Source organism: Myotis davidii, unplaced genomic scaffold, assembly GCF_000327345.1.
Source record: "Myotis davidii unplaced genomic scaffold, ASM32734v1 scaffold69, whole genome shotgun sequence".
NCBI lineage: Eukaryota > Metazoa > Chordata > Mammalia > Chiroptera > Vespertilionidae > Myotis > Myotis davidii.
Window position 1 is genome coordinate 1902646 of NW_006300363.1, and position 20254 is coordinate 1922899.

The window sequence follows — 20254 nt, forward strand, 5'->3', positions numbered from 1 at the left end:
AAGCTACCTTTTTTAACTCCATACTTTCTTCCTATACTGCCCTCACTGACCTCAAATGCAAGGAACAGGAGTTGAAGTCCCCTTCAAACAACCTCAGACTCAACAAGAAGCTAGTAGCTCCCTGACAGTCTTTGTCTGCAAAAACTCAGGAATCTCAAAGCAGCAGCCGTTACACTGAAAGTCTCCAATTCAGAAGTAGTACTAAACACTGTAAGTTAATCAAGTTAAACTAGTTCTGAAAGTAACCTGAAATTTCCATTTGAAATCTCACTTCTATTTTAATTGCCCCATTGATATAGCAAAATTGGTCAAGAGCTTGGATTCCAGAACTAGACTGCTTGGATTCAAAGTGGCTGTCATTCATACAGTAGCTGTGTGACTTCAGGCAAATTACTTAACTTCTCTTTGTACCTCAGTTTCTTCATGTGTAAAATAGGGCACCAACAGTATTATTATTAAACTTTTTATTATTGAAATATTTTATTATCAACAGTATTATATTTTATTATTGAAAAGACTTCTCACTTTTAAACTTCTCAGAAAAAGATTTTTATTTCTTTAAAAATTATTTGTTTTAAAGCTAAAACTTTTCATTTTTCCTCTTTGTAAAGGCTCAAGACTATTTGCACCGACCTTGAACTCCTTAATATTTTAATGAAGCACTATGCATGGCTTCATAAGACATTTCTGAACACTCAACTGAAAGATCAATTGAGAATTTCATCTACACTCAAAATGAGAATAAGAATTCACCACTAAGGCTTCACCAAGTCTTAGACCCTCCCTAAAATATGAACCTATTTTTTTTATGTTAACAATTTTTTCAAGTGTTTCTCTACACTTTAAGTATTTCAAAAGACATAACAATAGTTTTAATCACTACATGGATGCAAAATTTGTTTTTATTTTTTATGCTTCAAGGATCACTAATAAAACATTGAAAAATCACTTGATGTCCTTAGGTGACAGAGAGTGTGTGTTTGTGTGTGTGTGTATGCAGACACACATACACACACCTCTACACATATATGAAATACATTTATATCTCACAGAGTAAATGGAACTTGCAAATGAAGAAACTCAGCTAAATAGAAGACCTTCCCCAAACACACTGGTTTGGAGACATGTATGACTCCCCTCCTTGCCTCTCTCCATTCACAGATTTATCCTGGGAAAGGCAGGGGAAACCAGTGAGAAGAGCTTGGGTTTTCAAGTCAATCTGACATCTGTGTGAGTGAACCACTTAATAGCTATGTGACCCTGGCAGTAATTTCAACTCTCTGAATCAGGCAGCCCATCTAAAATGAAAATAAAACACCCACCTTGCAGGGCTGTTAGGATGACTGAACATGGCAAAGTGTGCAAAACACTTAACCTAGCACCTGGCACAGAGAAAGGTATCAATAAACAGCAGCTATCCTATATAATAAAAGAGTAATATGCAAATTGACCCTAACGAAACTACCAGGAACGACGGGTCGCTATGATGCGCACTGACCACCAGGGGGCAGATGCTCAACGCAGGAGCTGCCCCCTGGTGGTCAGTGCACTTCCACAGGGGGAGCTCCACTCAACCACAAGCAGGGCTGATGGCTGCGAGCCCAACAGTGGTGGTGGGAGCCTCTCCCACCTCTTTGGCAGCGCTAAGGATGTTGGGCCTAAGCCATCAGTCGGACATCTCCTGAGGGCCTAAGATGGCAAGTGGACATCCCCCGAGGGGTCCCAGTCTGCGAGAGGGCACAGGCTGGGCTGAGGGACCCCCCCACCCCCAAGCGCACAAATTTTCATGCACTGGGCCTCTAGTAAATAAAGTACAACAAAAAAGATTATATAGTCGGTTGCCTTCTAAAGTGATAGTATATAGACAGTAATTATTCCTTGAAAACTTGATCACTATTTGGAAATATCATATTAGTGTTTTTTTAAATATCAAATGGGCGAGAGGGTGAATGATTAACTCAAATTACAAAAAATGTATGCCTCATTTTTATAGTACCTAAGAATCATATTATGATCTCCAGGTTTACTTGTATTGTGAAATTAAATTTCTAACAAATTTAGAAAGATTAAAGCATAAATATCCATAGTCCTCAACCATCAGCTCTTGGGCCCTTTAAATACAGTTCCTCATGTTGTGACCCCACCATAAAATTATTTTCATTGCTACTTCATAACTGTAATGTTGCGATGGTTATGAATCGTAATGTAAATATCTGATATGCAGGATGGTCTTAGGCGACCCCTGTGAAAGGGTTGTTCGACTGCCAAAGGGGTCGCGACCCACAGGTTGAGAACCGCTGGATTAGAGCCATGATTAAACAGTTCAAATAGCATAGATAATCAACATTCCCATTTAGCTATTGGTCACATGACTTTTTTCCCCCTACACAATATACTTACTTCTCTGAAAGTATTTTGCTTAGCTTACAAATTAATTTGTAGTCTCTCGAATACCCTAGCTTAGCAGTAAGAAATAAGCAACCAGTAGAACTGGCTTCAAGTTAAAAATTAGCCCTGGATAAATCTGACAGCATGGCCTCAGAAAGAATCATTCACCCATTCGCTCTGAGAAAGTAACGGTTTATATCAGAGATGGGGTGAAAATGCTGATCTCATACAATTCACAGTCCTCTACTCTATAGGAAGGGGTAAAGATTTTTAAAAAGTGTTCATGTTGGTAAATATTTGAGGTTATTTATAAGGAGAATCCAAAACACATGCGGTTCAACACTATTATTTTACCTATTCATTCACCCAACAGTTTTTAGTTTTAATACATGCCACCCCATTTTACACGTGTTTTAATCTATTAAATTTGAATCAAACTATATGTATTCTCACATTTATCAAATAGTAAACAGTAGAAAAATGATACAATATCACAGCAATATTCCACCTACATACACCTTCAATAAACAATAAAATAACTAAAGTAAAATTCTCAGGAGGAAGGCCAAATTAATATGCTTAATTTTATTAATTTGTAACTTGAAATTAATATATTTCCTTCCCCAATTCTTTGTTATTGCCAGCTAAAAATAAATGGAAATCTCTATTTTAAATATGAAATTAAACGTTATTTTACAGCAGAATTGTTTAGCTATACATTCATAAACCATTGAAGTTGTGTGTTTTTTGTTGTTGTTAATCCTCACATGAGTATATTTTTCCACTGATTTTTAGGGAAAGTGGAAGAGAGAGGGAAAGACAGAGAGAAACATCGATGTGAGAGAAGCACATAAACTGGTTGCCTCCTGCACGAGCCCTGACTAGAGGAAGAGCCTGCAACCAAGGTACGTGCCCTTGACTGGAATCAAACCCAGGACCCTTTGGTCTGCAGGCTGATGCTCTATCCACTGAGTCAAACTGGCTAGGGCCATTCAAGTTTTAAAAGGTTATTTTTCATAATGTAACCATAAATTAAAGCTCCTCTTGATCCCTTTGTTAATGGTTTTCCCTATAAAGAATATTAACTTCTTTTGGAGTCCTAAACTCTAATACTTGCAGCTTATTCTTAATGGTCTCAAATGGTTACCCTTTCCATAGAATGCTTTTTTGCTGCTGAAATAGAAAAAAGACAATAAAATATTGCCATATCTATATTGCAACAGAAAGCCTAGTTTAAAGAGGGCCACTTCCTACTTTAATTCTAACATATCAAAAAGGCCTATTTAGAACTGTATATATCACTTTCTACTATTCTGAACTCATTTTGACAAGGTACTACAATACTTAAAAAATTTTAAGTAGACCTGGCCGGTTTGGCTCAGTGGATAGATTCGGCCTGCAGACTGAAGGGTCCCAGGTTCGATTCCGGTCAAGGGCATGTACCTTGGTTGCGGGCACATCCCCACTAGGGGGTGTGCAGGAGGCAGCTGATCAATGTTTCTCTCTCATTGATGTTTCTAACTCTCTATCCCTCTCCCTTCCTCTCTGTAAAAAAATCAATAAAATATATATATTTTTTTAAATTTTAAGTAATCCCTAGCATTTTTTTTCATAAAATAATATTATAAATTTCTATTCTAATGATTTCTTGTTAATGTCAACATAGTTTTTAAATACTACAAATGCCAAGTCTTATATTGCTGGCTTCATGCAGTTAAAATCCCTGTTAACTGGTATAAATCAAAAGTGTATAGAGAAATTTTTTATGTTAACATTTTAACAGCGCTTTAGTAGAAATAGTTACTATGACTACACTCTAATACCAACAATGATATCCAAAGACAAGTAACAAACTTTTAACCACCCTGATTTTCAGAACCTTTGGATTAACCAGACAGGAAAAATTATTTACATTAGGAAGCCTTGAGAGAAAAATGAGTAGACTGAAGGAAATTCATCAAGATGAGCTGAAACAATAATGAAGGGAAAAAACACAGTATCGATATAAAATGTCATTTCCATCAAAGAGACACACACACAAAACACCCACTCAGGATCCTTGTATTAGCTATTCCCTCTTCCTGGAGCACTTTTACCCCAGGTCTGCACAGCACACTCCCTCACCACCAGTGTTAGCTTCTCAGCGAGGCCTCCTCTGACCACACTACGACAATCACAAGCCAGCCCACTCCACCAGACCCGTCATTCCTAACTCCCCTTAATGTGCTATTTCTCTTCCATTGAACTTCCCATGTAAAATACAACACTATCTTATTTTGTTTATTGTCAGTCTTCTTTTCCTCCCCAATAATATGTAAGCCCCTCAAAGGCAGAGATTTTTGTCTATTTCATTCACTGACCTGTCTTCAATGGCTAGAGGAGTGCTTAGAACATAGTAAGCACTTGAGAAACATCTGTTGACTGATGACTGAATGAATACACAATTAAGTATAAAATAGACTTAAAGCAATATATTTTTGTGTTCCTTCTGTTTATCAGGTAAAGTTAAACTTGATTTTAATTAGCCAAGAGGTCATATAAATAAATGTACACATAAGTATACAAATTACTCTACATTTTCCCCTTTAATTTCTCAAATCAGGAACACATAATTACCTGCATCTTCCAATGGAGCACAGAGCAATGGGATCACCTACCACAGCAACCAGGGACTGTGCTCTTGTGATGGCAGTGTTGAGAAGTTTGTAGTTAGATAAAAAACCATAATCTAAGTCCTCTGTGGAATCTTCCAGCAGTTGTTCTTTCTTTTTAATTGGTGTCTGTTTATGTTTACAAGTATGCCTTGTTCGTACTGTGCTAAGAAACAAAACTCTGAATTGCTTTCCTATTAAAAATAAATAAAAAAGACTTAAGATTGTTATTCTGAAGGACTGATAAAATAAAAGCATTTCTTTCTGCCTTTTTTAATGTTATTGCTAAATGACAGTTATTGGCAAGAATGTGGAGTAACTAGAACTCATGCATGGCAGATGAGAATGTAAAATGGTATATAAAACACTATGGAAAATAGTATGGTGATTCCTCAAAAAATTAAACATAGAATTAACATGATCTTGCAATTCCAATTCTGGGAATCAATCCAAAAGAATTAAAAGCAGGGACTCACAGATATTTGTACACCCATGTTCACAGCGGCACTATTCAAAATAGCCAAAAGGTGAAAGCAACCCAAGAATCCATCAACAGATGAACACATAAATGTGTATATACATATATAAAATATTAGTCAGCCTTAAAAAGGAAAGAAATTCTGACACAGGCTACAACCTGATGAACCTTGAAGACATTATGCTAAATGAAATAAGCCAGTCACAAAAGGACAAATAGTGCATTACTGCACTCAAATGAAGTACCTAGAGTAGTCAAATTTATAGATAGAAAGTATGATGGTGGTTGCCAGGGGCTGGGAGGAAAAGGGAAGTGGAATGAACACATAAACATGGTTAAATGGTAAATTTTTTTAAATTTTAGTATTGCTGGAACCAGCCTTAGTGATTCGAAGTCCCACTCAATACAAGGAACCTTCATTAAAGCAGGGTCATCGAACCTCTTGCTGATTCCATAGGAACCCTTATTGAATATAGTTTGTACAATAAATTTCTAATGCTCTTTCTTATAGTAACACGTATATTCCCTCTTTCTATGACAGACCTCCAAATATTTGAACACAGTTTTCACATTACTCTTTTCTTCTGTAGGCCAAACAATCCTACTTCTTTCGACCATTCCTGACTCCCATGTGGCAGTTTCTATAGCCAGATCTCCGCTGGGTGCTTCCTAGTTTACTAGTACTATTCCTTCTAAAATGCACCCAAATTCTGTGTGATCTGGACAACACGTGGTACAAGGGAGTTATTTTTCCCCATGATTTAGAAATTATATTATTCTTACTATTGTATATTACCATGAAACCTGAGATTGTACTAGGCTTTTTCAGCATTCACATCATAATGTTGTTTCATTATTTAAAAGCACAAATTTCATAGCAACTAGTTGCTGGTAACCATTCACTGAGGAAAGTCTGTAGATGGAAAACAAACTGTGCCTTTAAAAATGCATTTAAGCAGAACTTGCTTGCCAGGTACAAGTTTGTAAAAATCTTTATGAACAAATTAGTCCTCAGAATGTAACAACAGTAGGCGTATGCTACAGATAGCGTGTGTAATTTATACAATTACAGTCATAGAAAAAGTTAATTTGTTCATACTTCTTTTATTCGGATATAAAAATCTAACAAACATATAAATGAGCTCAACCTTTAATTGCCAAATTTGGCATTAAAGAACTTGATATGAAATGAAGACATAATTACTTCTCCAGGAAAGAGATCTTGAGAATTAAAAATCCAATGTGCACACACTTTAAGATTTAATCATCTGAATAACTTAGTTTGTTTCAATTAATACTCACCTTGAACATTTAGCACCCTTTCTACATTAACATCAGATAATCTCTTTTTTCGAAGTTCAGCACGTATCCTAAACACTTGATCAGCATATGGAGTCACCACACCGATACTGCCATCATCTAACTTCCCCCATGCTACTGGCCATTTCCTTCTTAACTCTTCCACACGCTCCACCACTTCAAATACCTATAAACAAACATACATACACATATTAAAAGTTACGCAAGTGTTTAGAGAAAAGAATATGGTAACTGAAATAGATGTATAAAGGATTCCATTTTATCACTTTAAAATTACCTCTAAATAAGAATAATGCTTTGCTTTTATAAACACATTGAGAATTAAAACATTTTATTTACATTTCAAACAGTAAATTCTATAATGCACCCAGTGAAAACATGAAAATGAGACAATGTAATGGCAACTGGCCCCTCCCTTTACCCAGTCTCCTCCATTCTTAAATAAGGACAGGTTTAAGTTCCTGTGTAGGAAGAAGGACAAGGATATGGCCATAAAACTGACAACCCCATTTAGGGAAAAAGAGAAGCAAATCCTGACAGTCTCAGTAGTTCTCAGTCCACTCTCGCCAGATCAGGCAAAAGAACCTAACCACCAACTAGAGATGCCTAGAGTGAGTGCCACCATTCAGTCTCGGCAGTGCAAGGTCTGGAACTGCCCTTCCTCCACTGATATAACTAAGCAGAGCAGCCAGCAGGTGGTACCTAACCACCGCTGGGACTAGGACAAATTTGGATCAGAGACAGACCTTCAGAATTCACTGTTATCTAGCAGTACAACTTCGCCCAAGCCATTTCATGAACCTTGCAATAAAGTAATGGCATATTTTACCCAAATGAATATTTTACATGCCATTTATTGGGCTCTTAATGTAGGTCAATCTATTTTAATTCAATGAATTGATCAAACCGTTTCAATGCTTAGCACAGTGGGAAATACAATAATTAAGAAAACATGTTCCTTGCCTAAGAGATTACTGTGCATTTAGAAAACAAATTCCCAATTAAAAAAAAATATATATAACACAAGCTCAATAGAGGATCAGACAAGAGTCTAGAGAGGAAGGAGAAATATTTTTAATGTCTTTTAAATATATTATTTATTTATTTACTGCTAGAGGCCCAATGCATGAAAATTCATGCACTGGAGGGCGAGGGGGGTCCCTCAGCCCAGCCTGCCCCCTCTCACAGTCTAGGAGCCCTCAGGGATGGGAGGCGACCCGGCAATCAGGGGAAGGTGACTCCCCCATCACACCTCTGCTGCTGCCACTGCCTGCAGCGCAAGCCTCGGCCAGCCCTGTCTACCTGTGCCTCGGGCCGGCCCTGGGTGGCTGGGCAGCCGCCATCAGCAGCTTGCCTGTTCCTTGGGCCGTGCCTGCTTGCCTGAGCCTCAGTCAGTGGGGGGTGCAGGAGGACCCAGCGGGGCTGAGGGAACTAGGCACCAGCATCTTGTGAGGGTGTGATGGTCAATTAGCATATTCCCTCTTTATTATATAGGATTTACTAATAGTATATAAACTGACAGCATTAAATATAGTGAGTAAAATTTGACACTTTTTATTCCTTTCAAGAACTTGAAGATTATTGAATAGAATGTAGTTCCCACTTCCAGATACAAATTCAATGGGTGATAGTCACCCTACTGTTATGATGCTATAACAGCAAGGGCACCAAATACACAGACTGTCCAAGGATTCTGAAGAGCAAACTGGGCTGAAGACATGGTGATCTCATTGTAAGGAATAAGACAGGTGGGTCTGAGTACAAAGGAGGTGAGTGAAAATTGACAGATGGTAACTCAAATCTACAGAAAGAAGTTAGAAGAACCAGAAATAGTAAATAAGAAGGTTAATACAGCAAACTCTCAGAGTCCTTAAAGGCATAAAATTATATAATTGTAACAATGTATTGTTGAGTTGTAATATACGTAAGTATAATATAAAAAACAATAATAGCACAAAAAAGGGAATAGAGAAATGTAGGAGTAAAGTTACATATCTCATATCTCATTAGAATTAAGTTAGTTTAAATCTGAAGTTGACACTGATAAGATGTATACTGCAAGACAGAGAAACCACTAAGAAAACAAATCAAAAATCATTAATGAATAATTAAAGGAATTAAAATATGACAAAAGAAAAATGCACTTAATGCAAACAGTGGTAGTAAAAGAGAAAAGAAGGGCCAAAAAACACATGATATAGAAAACAAAAAGCAAGGCAGAGGTTAAGTCCATATCAATAACATTATTAGTAAATTAGTGGCCCGGTGCACAAAACTCCTGCACATTAAAAGAGAATTAATTAGAGGAAACATTTTAATATTGCTATTTGCCCTTTCTCTATAATAGAAGTGTCAGAGATGAGAGAAAATTAGTAAAATGTATTTGAAAATCTCCCTCCTGTCAGAGTCTGGGGTGTGCTGCGGGACCCAGAGTCAAGTTCCCATCCACCCACGCACGCCTCAAAATCATGCGAGACCCAGACCCAGCCAGCCCCACACCCGTCAAGCCCCGCAGGGTGGGGGGGCACAGCCTCAGGTCCCACGTCAAGCCCTGCCGGGAAGGGGGTGTGGCCTCAGGTCCCCTGGCCCCGGTGCCAGGGTGAGGGGCATGGACTCAGGTCCTCCGGCTCTGGCGCTGGGGCGGGGGCATGGCCTCTGGTCCCCCGGCCCAGCCTCAGGTCCCCCAGCCCGGGGCAGGGGGTGCGGCCTCTGGTCCCCCGGCTCTGGCACGAGGGCACAACGACCATTTGCATAGTAGCTCTTTATTATATAGGATTTATTATATAGGATGTAAGCGATTTAGAAAATTTGATCAAAAGGAAATTCTTTTTAGACTAGAATTAAAATTAAAAACATGATGCAATGATTTGGTCTATAAGAGACATACTTTAGATTCAAAGGTAAAGATAAAAGGATAAGAGTGAAAGGGTGGGAAAACATGCCATGCAAACAGCAACCATGAGTTAGCTGGAGTAACTATGCTAATATTAGACAAATTGACTTTAAAACCAAAAACAAAATGTTACCAGAGATATAGATGGACATTTTAAAATAATAAAAAGGTCAATCCACAAGAAAGATATAATAATTATAAATATATGTAACACTTATATATACAGAGTCCCAGTATATATAAGGCAAAAAACATGTCCCCTCTCTGCCATAAGTTCCATCATACCTGGTGGATTTGATTTTTAATAACTGTACAAGTCTTTCTCTCACTTATCCCATCTTAATTGTTTCCATAGCTCCTCTCTTCACACTGAATTTCTCAAGGTTAAGAATCATGTATTGGTGCTTAGTGTTTAAATTCTGCTTCCCTCCATCCACCAACTTGGCATTATATTAAGACCATTTCATTATTATAGGATATGAGTACAGTCAGATTCAAGAAAAAAAAAAGGGATGACCTTTCTCACTCTTTTATTCTGCCATGTGAAGCGTGTGAAAGACACAAATTCATATAATAGACAAACACATGATATAAAACAAAAAAACATGTTCCCCAAACAAAGGACAATTATACACAACAAAAATACTGTAAATATTCAGCTCCAGATTCTTTAATTTTACTTTTAATTTCATCCTCTGTTCTAAGATTCTTATGACTGTAAGTCTGTGTGAGTCAAAAGTATTTTTATAATGATGAAACTAAACCATTCTCAAATCTCATAATGTCCTCCTAAACTTTAGTCAGAACCTCTATACAAGAAAAAAATCTCATGTTTCCCCTATTGATGTAGCTGGTACCACTTGCTTTAGAACACTTGCCTCTCTCTGTTAGCACTCACCCTACCATGGTTGGTTTCCTAGATCTGAGTTTCACTTATACATACTCTACCCTCAAAAAAAGTCCAAGCATGCCTACACTGGTATTCAAAACTTGAAAATCTTGGCTATAAACCAATGAGCTTCTACTCCTAGCCCAAGCAATATCTACCCCACTCCCTCAGCCCCAGTGAACAAGGATTAGTTTTTGCCCCTTGAAGAAAGAGCCTCCAGGCTCTTTTCACTGGAGTAACTCACTGGGCTGAAGAAAGTGACTAAACAACCATGATCTAGTGGTGAAGTTCAAGGTGGCTTCACATTTCACTAAAGTTACATAGTTAATATTTAAAGTTCACACAAATCTTTGTGTTTAAAATATGGAAAATATTTCTTTATCCAACCCCCAACATTTTTTTAGTATATTGACAATCTAGGGCAGTGGTCAGCAAACTGCGGCTTGCGAGCCACATGCGGCTCTTTGGCCCCTTGAGTGTGGCTCTTCTAAGCCTTAGGAGTACCCTAATTAAGTTAATAACAATGTACCCACCTATATAGTTTAAGTTTAAAAAATTTGGCTCTCAAAAGAAATTTCAATCGTTGTACTGTTGATATTTGGCTCTGTTGACTAATGAGTTTGCTGACCACTGATCTAGGGTGATGCACCTTATTTACTCTATAGGCTGCAGGTTTCCTGGGAAACACACATGTATGTCCCCATGAAGGAACAAGTGGCCCTGGCTGAGAAGCTGAGCCTCTGGCAAACACCAACCCTGCCTCAAGATTACAGTTAGCTCAGCTCTGACCCCTGGTGGCAAGGCAGGACCACCAAGCCTGCTAGAGTTCAAGCTTGCCTCTCTCCCTGTCAGCACTCACCCCACCATGGCTAGTTTTCTAGTTTCTGGGCCAGTGGTTTGCAACCTGAGAGTAAAAGTAATAAAGAAAAACCTAGAGTTATTTGTCAATATTTCAAACATTTAAAGAAAAGTTTACCTTTTCTTAAAATTAAATGGCACAGACTAACTGAAATGTCAAGTTTCTTTGCTTTCAGCTAGGATTTTATCAAGTGGGTGCTATTGATTTTCTTGTACTAACTTCTAACTACAGGCCTCTGATCAATTTTTTAAAGAAAAATGAATTACTATTACATCATAAAAGCCATGTCTTTGAAAATAAAATGAGTAAAGAATGGGACTTAAGGAACAAAGCAAGATGGATATAGTAGATCAAGAGCAATTCCCCCAATGATTAACCAGGAACCTCCCCCCAGCCCTCCTCTGGGTTTCCTGAAGTCCAAAACTCCATGCACTGTGATGACCAGAACTTATCTAAAGGGTCTCTGGCTTGCTGGTCCCTAAAGACTTCACCAACTTTTTGTCTGCTGCCTGATCTGACCCCTCATACTACTCACACTCTTCTGAAATTAAAGTCACATTGTAAAAGGACCATATAAGTTGTAGCACATAATGGGTTAGCAACATCATCACCTCAGTCTGTGTGATCTCTCTGGAGCACAGAATTCTGCAATTCAAGTCTTACTCACTTAAAATGATATGTCATTTGAGTATGCACTATAAAATATAATCATAGTCTATTTTAGATTGCTAACAATAATCCTATATAATAAAAGGGTAATATGCAAATCGACTGAATGGCCAAACAGCAGAACCACCATCGGGATGACCATCCAGGACCACACTATGACACCCACTGGTGTCAGGCCAGCCAAGGTGGGTGCAATGCTATTGGTCAGGGGCCCGGCCATCGCCCCATGATCACCCCACAGAGAGAGGCCCAGGCCACTGGCCAGCAGGGCAATCAATAGGGGGGCTCCACGATCACCCCAAAGAGGGAGGCCCAGGCCACCGATCAGTGGGCGGGTGGGCAGGGCCTCTCTTTGTGTAGGAAGCTCGGGTCCCAAGTGCCAGAGGCCAGAGGGAAGCCCGGGTCCCAGAGGGAAGCCAGTGCCGGCAGCCGGGGGAAGGAAGGCCTACTCTTGCACAAATTCCGTGCATCGGGCCTCTAGTAATATATATAAAATAACACCAACTTTTCTTTTCAATGTATTTTGTATTTTATCATAAGACAATATGTAATTCAAAGGTTTTGTTTCCTACAGGATATTCATCTTAACCACACAAGAAAGAATGAACTTTACATACTATTTTCATGTAAATGAAGTCAACACCCAATAAGATGTCAACCCAAATTTTTAAATAAATGCTCTCAACAAGACCAGGCTATGTGACTGTGAAATATTAACAATTTGCAAAAGAACTAAGGTACCTCTGCATTATTATAATAAGCTGTGCTATTTTTTTCTTGTACATCTTCCCCTCGAGCTGTAAAGAAAGTGAGTGGGTAGAAATCCTTGTGTGCTGGTTGCTTTCCACTGGCCATCAGTTTGCCCTCATAGAAGAGCTCAGAGGTGTAACTGCAGAAAAAGACCAAAATAAGTAAGTAAAGAGCAATCTATTATCAAAATTCAATTCACCCATAAGAAAATAAATGTATCAGTCAATCCTAAAAATGTTGCTTTATGTCCATGATTTCTTTTAATCCAATGAGGCCAAGATTTTCTCCAAAATCACAGCAATGACATCAGAATAGGCTCCGAATTGCTAAATGAATTGATTTGGGTAAGGTACAAAGCCAGAATACAGAAAGAAAAGGAATAAATGACGACAGTTCAATACCAGATGAGAATCTTGCTCTTTGAGGAAATGTGCTAGCTAGTATATTTTCCTGGTTGATTTAGATCATATATATGCAAACAAAGATATTCAGATATTGAAACAATACACACAACTGAAGGACATTCAAGTCTTTAACAATAAAATGAATACATTTTGCAGAAGATACCAGCTAGTACTTGATTCATCAAGGACTGCAGCAAATGACTGGCAACAATCAAAAAGGAAGCACATGCTGAGATATTAACAAAGCCACAGTTAAATCTAAATTTTTATATTTATTCTATTGCTTTCAGAGAAACCTAAAAATGGTTTTCACATGACTGACATAATCAACATTATTAAATTATACTAAACTTTAAAACATTTTAAGTTTTTGGTTGAAGGAGGGGCTTTCCAGAGTGCTGGGAATGTTCTGTTTAATGATCTGGGTGCCAGTTACATGAGTGTACTCAGTTTATGACTATTCCCTGAGCTGTCACTTATGATATTTTTATTTTTATGGATGTGGATGTGTACTATATTTAATAGAATCCTTTAAAAAGTTTATTACTAAGTTTCATGGTTTTCCTTCCTCCCTTCCTTCATTTCAAACAGATTCCTTGTATAAGACGGACACAATAAGCAAACCATTATATAGTTTATCAACATATTTATTTATTATATCACGTAGTTTTACATGTATACTATATATTCAGTCACAGAAAAATATATCATAGCTAGTAAAGCTTAAAGTGTTAGTTTTCGGAATTGCTCTATTCTGTGAAAAATTACAGCTCTGACTTCTGAAGTTTCTTTTACAAACATAAAAGTAAACATAATCTGCAACTCAGGAGACCATGTAACACTGCTGGGAATAATTGGTCCCTAGAAACAGTGTTGTTTTGAGTCCCCTCCAGCCAGATCACAGGAAGTGTGATACAGAAAGGGCAGTTCACACCTACTTGATGATAGCTTCATGGGACCGGTAGTTCTCACAGAGGAGGATCCTGCATGGGAACTCAGCGGGGTAATGCTCATAGAGTCGATCAAGTAATGAAACATGAAGGTTTCTCTCCCTGGCAAACTCGCTGTAAACAAAAGGACTGAGCTGTAACAGACAAACATACAGAGAAAACTTAATTAAATATATGAGTAGTATTTTTTAACCTACTCATTAAAAAATCCACTATGCTGGCCCAGCCGTTGTGGCTCAGTGGTTGAGCATCAACCTATGAACCAGGTCACAGTTCAATTCACAGTCAGGACACATGCCCTGGTTGCAGGCTCGATCCCCAGTATGGGGCATGCAGGAGGCAGCCAATCAATGATTCTCTATTATCATTGATGTTTCTATCTCTCTCCCTCTACCCTCCTCCCTAAAAATCAGTAAAAATATTTATTTTTTTAAAAATCCACCACGCTAAAACTTCTGATGTACTAAACTTCAACATGCTGAATGTTAGAACAAGCAAAAGAAAATGTATTTTCTATGAACAATTTTATTACTATGAAGAATGAGGCTAAAATTTCTAACTTTTCATTTCACTGACCTAGAGTTCCTACACATAGGTTTATAAAGGGCTCCTCCAACATACTAAATAGCTACTACTCAATAATTTCAAGAATGCAACCCATTGCATCATTGGGGGAGTTAGTCAGTCAGTCATTTCACTAAAATCGATGAACTATTCATAATGGTGAGCTGGTAGGACATTTTGCATATGAATATAATTTTTTTAATAATTTGTAAAATAATCTTTTCCTCATGACAAAGTATAAAAGGAGCCATTCTTGATTATACCTCTAGCAGCTAAAAAACAAAATTAAATTACTTTTGGCAAAGAAACAAAAACAGAATTTGTTCCTCTACACATTCAACTCTTTGCTGGATGTCTTGACAGCAACAGCTCTATATAGGTCCAATCTTATCTGTGGCAGAAGATATTGTAAAACAGATTTTAATAGAAAATCATATTTCTCCTTCATGTATAGTATGCAAATACATAAAATCAGACCTCGTTTTGAGACTTTGACCATTATTTTTAATTAAGCACTTTGTTATGATAGCAAAAAATTAACCCTACAGGAAAACAAATGTGGGAACAGGACTTGGGGAATTGTAAAAAAAATAATTTGGATTTAAATTTGCTTTATAAAAAAAAATAAGACCCAAATATTCATACTACAGAGAACTGAACTTCAAATTAACAAGCATGAAAATGTTGTTAGACATTGTAGTGGGATTATAATTTTCCTTCAAAAATACCAGTCTGTTTCACTATTAGTGCAGAAATATTTAAAGTACTTAAAGTATAATACATGGCACAATTTCATTGGGTATTTTAGAAAATAATATTAAACATCAACATATAATTCAAAGTTCCTTTGAATATGATGATGCAGAGGGCAATTACCTGCATGTGGTCACCAGCCAAGACAACCCGAGTGCTTTTAGTTGCTAATGCTAGAGGCATAATGGTTTCACACTCCATGGCCTGGGCAGCTTCATCTAACAGAATGTGCGTAAAGAACCCTACAAAGTACACAGTAAACACAGTAAAGCATATTAAAGCAGCAATAGAGGCCAGAGCAGGTTTGTGTGTGTGTGTGTTGTTTTTTTTTCATTTCTGCTAAAGAAAGAGTTTAGTGTGCCAATTTAAGAGTTGTGAATCCTCAATTTGGAAAATCATCCATTTAAATTATTATTTAAAAACCAGAGATTAAAAGGAGTAATTATCTTACTCAATAATAGATACATAAATGACATCTGGTGCTAAAGCCCCCAATACTAACAGCTGAATTGCTATACTTAAAGATATTTTAAAAGTACCAGGTAGCAACTCTTCACCAAAAAGAAGGGCTGGCAATTAAACACTAAGGGCCAAAGTCCTTTCACTATGTATTCGATGAAACATCAAAAATAAAACAATGGTAGTTCATAAGTAACTTTAACCTAGTTATGCGTATTAGACATTAAAATAAAGAAAATCACACTCAAAATCTAATATAAAGAAGAGTTACAATTTTATTTTAAAATCTAAGATTATCTATCAGCTTATTCACTAATTTGATTAGATTTAGTGTGTGGAGGCAAAAGTAGGTTTACAGTTGTGAATATGCAAAGTTTATTCTTGTATTATTAATTATTGTATTATTTTCCATACAAACAACTGTAAGCCTACTTTTGCCCATTCTGTATATACAGATAAGAGATAAATATATATATATGTTTTTTAATCTAAAACCCTACAATGAAAATATCAAGCCTGGGGGGAAAAAGACTAATAACAAATGTCAAAAGTACATTATCACAAGTCCCCCAGGGCACAGAAATCTGTGTACAGAAAGGAGGAAAAGCCCCTTTTCCTCTAAAAGGGGGGGAAAGAGGCAAAAATCTCCTTGCTGTCTCAATGTAGAGAAGGAAAAAGCTGTCCCCTACTACCAACTCAATGAGGTCAGAGGGGACCCTCTTTTTACTAACATAGCAAAGAACAGTAAGTAGTTTCTCAGCAGAATGATGACATAAAACTCTGAGCTAATCAGCCCACTGTGAGTTGGCCCAAGAACCTAGCCTCTATTTCCATCCCTATTTCTATAAATATCAACAAATTCCAAACAATCTGTTCATACAACTTTCTAATGCAGTAATAACTCTCAAAATCATCCATTTAAACAAATAGCTATGGTTGACAATACAAATATTAATAACTGTTGTCTATTTACCCACAGTGGCCCAAGCAAGATATGGACACATGCATTTTTCTCCCTGTTGAAAGAATTGTGTTTCTTGTTCCACAAGACTAATTAAGGGTGGTGATTACATAAACCCAGAATTAAATTGGAAGGAAACACTGAGACCAGTGAAAAATACCTACTATTTTCATTATTATAATTAAATAGAGCTAGGTTTGAATCAGGAACTAGATAAATCATTAAATTATTATACCTATTGCTTAAGCTAATAAAGGAACTTGAATTACTCAAACTGAGCCTTGGTTTTCTTATCTGTAAAATAACCCTCCACAGGGTTAATATGAGAATTAAACACTCAGAACAAAGCATAGTTGACTTCTACTAAGTATTCTTCTATACGCTCACTCTTCAAAGCCATTCTTTACTCCTTCACACAAACCTAAACTGTTTAGGAGGTTTGGGTACTTAACCTGTACGGCAAATATGCAGAGTATAATCATAAAGTAATGAGACTGATTGTTAAATAAACATACCAAAATTTACATTTCAAATAAGTGTTGTTCCATTCAAAGAAGTCAGTTGGGAAGAAACATAACTCATTCCAATGATGCAGTCACTGTTCAAAACATTTTTGAAACTCTGCTTTTGTAACTGCCCTCACCAGCCAGCTATGAGCTGCATGCACAAGAAAATAAGTCTCATTACTGAGAGGCACGTCTTTTCTTTCTCTTTTTTACCACTAATGGTATTGCTCAGTTTGATCACCTACCTACCTTATTTACCAGTCTCAGAAAGGCTTACATGTCTCAGAAATATTTTGAAGCTTTTCTAAAATTAAATCTACCTTCAAAAAAGAAAGTTGGCCACCATTCATTATTTAAGATAAAAAGAGGTTTATCAAGGGCCTCCAGGTTTCTATATCCCGGGCCAGGTGCCAGGAATACCAGATGAACAGAATAGTCTCTACCTTCCAGGATGTTCAAAAGAATTTGTCACTGGCTCTGAAAGCAATTCCAAAAGGAGAGAACAAAAAAGTGTTGAGCCACGCCAACAATTATAATATGGCAGCAATAAATGAATATTCTTCCAAAACAACTAATTTAAAGTGATACCATTTTTTGATGGTTAAGTTCTGCCATATTTATCAGAATTTCTTATCATTTTATATCTGTACTTTGTATAACATTAGTTTAATTTTATTTAGCTCCTGTCTTATAACAATCGCAATAGTATGTAAAAAAAACAACAATTGTGATTGTGGTTGTGTCTACACTATACAAAAGTATTTTAAAGCAAAAACTTGAGAAACTGTAAAAAACACCAACATTGTCCAAATTTGAATTTTTCATATAATCAATAGTAAATAAATACCATCTGATCAATTAGAGAATAGAAAAGCCATCATTAAAATGTATAAAATGTCTAAACTAGGGGTTGACAATTTTCATTTTTTGTAAAGGACCAAACAATATATATTTTAGGTTTTTTTGGCCGGACAATTTCTTTTACAACTATTCAACTAAGCTGTTGTAGCACAAAAGCATCTATGGGTAATAAATAGGTAAATAATTAGGCATGGCTCTGTTCCATCCAATAAAACTTTATGTACAATAGACAACAGGCCACAGTTTGCCAACTCCTGGTCTAGAGGGAATGCAGAAGCCCTAGGCATTCAGAAACCCCCTATTTGTGTCTTGAGTCAGCATACCAGGTTCAAGGTCCAACTGACAGAGGTACTGGGAAGTATTCAATGTAACAACAACCACTCGGTGCTTAAGAATATCTTCTTTCTGTGGCATCTGAAAGGTGGAATGTGCGCTTGAGATCAAACAGTACTGATGCACAACTGGGTGAACAGTCTTTACCCAGCGATTTCTGAAATATACCCTATAAAAGAAGATAATATTTCCTATTTGTATTTATTAAGTTCTTACCAGTATTTGAATATCAAAATAATGACATTATTATTTAAGACTACAATATCTGGAAATTAGCAAATAAATTGGATAACCATTAACACTCTACTGGATAGAATTTCACGTACAACTGTGACTTCCCCCTACCAAAAAAGACTCAAACAGAAAGAATATGCACTATTATAAAATAAACATCTAGTAATTTTTGTGTTCAGATTTTCTTACAAACAGAATGACACGAAAACAATTTCATAAGCATCAAATTTAAGTTCAAAGCACTACCATTTAGGAATTACTTTTTCCTAGAAAATTCTTATTTAAAAAATACTTATTGTATATTAATTATCTATGCTAACTTACAACAGAATTACATACATACAACAGAAATTAAAAAGTTAACTGCATTTCACTTCAGAATATATTCTTATAGCTATATTTAAATCAACCTCTAATGTTCTAGAAATTTAAAAATCAAAATAAATTTTGGACAATCAGAAAATCTTAAAAAATAGGATCTCTTCCATTAATTGCAAAAGAAAAATATTAGTAGGCCACATGCAATAGGCTACTAAGATGGTACGAAAACAACCTTTCCATCTATCCACCCACTCACCCTCACTGAAACACTGTCTTCCCTCAGCTTCTATGACTCAACCTTCCACTGCTTTCTTTCTCCCTCTCCAGGGTCGGTCGGCATCCTCAAGTCTTAGTCTTGGTTCTCTCCTCTTCTCAAGCTCTGTTCTCTACCCCGACAATCTCATCCAGGCCCTTGGCTTCAATACCCTAATGACTCACACATCCTTCTCTCTCCAACCAAGACCTCTCCTCTGACCTTCAGGATGTGTATCTAACTCTTTATTCAATACTAGAGCCCGGTGCATGAATTCGTGCACCAGTAGGGTCCCTATGCCTGGTCTGCGGGATCGGGTCAAAACCGGCTTTCCAACATCCCCTGAAGGTTCCCAGATTGCGAGAGGGCACAGGCCAGGCCGAGGGCCCCCACCAGTGCACGATCAGGGCCGGGGAGGGATGCAGGAGGTTGGTCAACCGGAGAGGTACCACAGGAGGGCTCCAGAGTGTGTCCAGCTCATCTCCCTCAGTCCCAATGGGTCAGATCTCAGCAGCAAGCTAATCTACCAATCAAAGTGTCTGACCCCTGGTGGTCAGTGCATGTCATAGCAAACAGTTGAGTGGCCTTAGCATATTATTAGCATATTATGCTTTGATTGGCTGAACAGATGACCGGACATTTAGCATATTGGGCTTTTATTATATAGGATCTGTCTCCTCTAAGATATTTCACAGGCCAAAACTGGTTTGGCTCAGTGGATGGAGCGTCTGCCTGCGGACTGAGAGGTCCCACGCTCA

General features: G+C 37.3%; 1 protein-coding gene across 4 annotated transcripts in view; it reads right to left on the reverse strand.

Annotated features, from left to right (window-relative positions):
• The window catches only part of HELZ (helicase with zinc finger), a 120927-nt gene that overhangs the window by 42967 nt on the left and 57706 nt on the right, over nucleotides 1-20254 (reverse strand). For all 4 annotated transcript variants that reach the window (XM_015572446.1, XM_006776674.2, XM_006776672.2 and 1 more), the window contains 6 exons: nucleotides 18679-18857; nucleotides 15692-15810; nucleotides 14240-14385; nucleotides 12889-13036; nucleotides 6820-7003; nucleotides 5005-5233 (listed from right to left, as the gene is read on the reverse strand). In XM_015572446.1, the coding sequence (XP_015427932.1) occupies nucleotides 5005-5233; nucleotides 6820-7003; nucleotides 12889-13036; nucleotides 14240-14385; nucleotides 15692-15810; nucleotides 18679-18857 (1005 nt within the window). The remainder of the gene's footprint in view (nucleotides 1-5004; nucleotides 5234-6819; nucleotides 7004-12888; nucleotides 13037-14239; nucleotides 14386-15691; nucleotides 15811-18678; nucleotides 18858-20254) is intronic.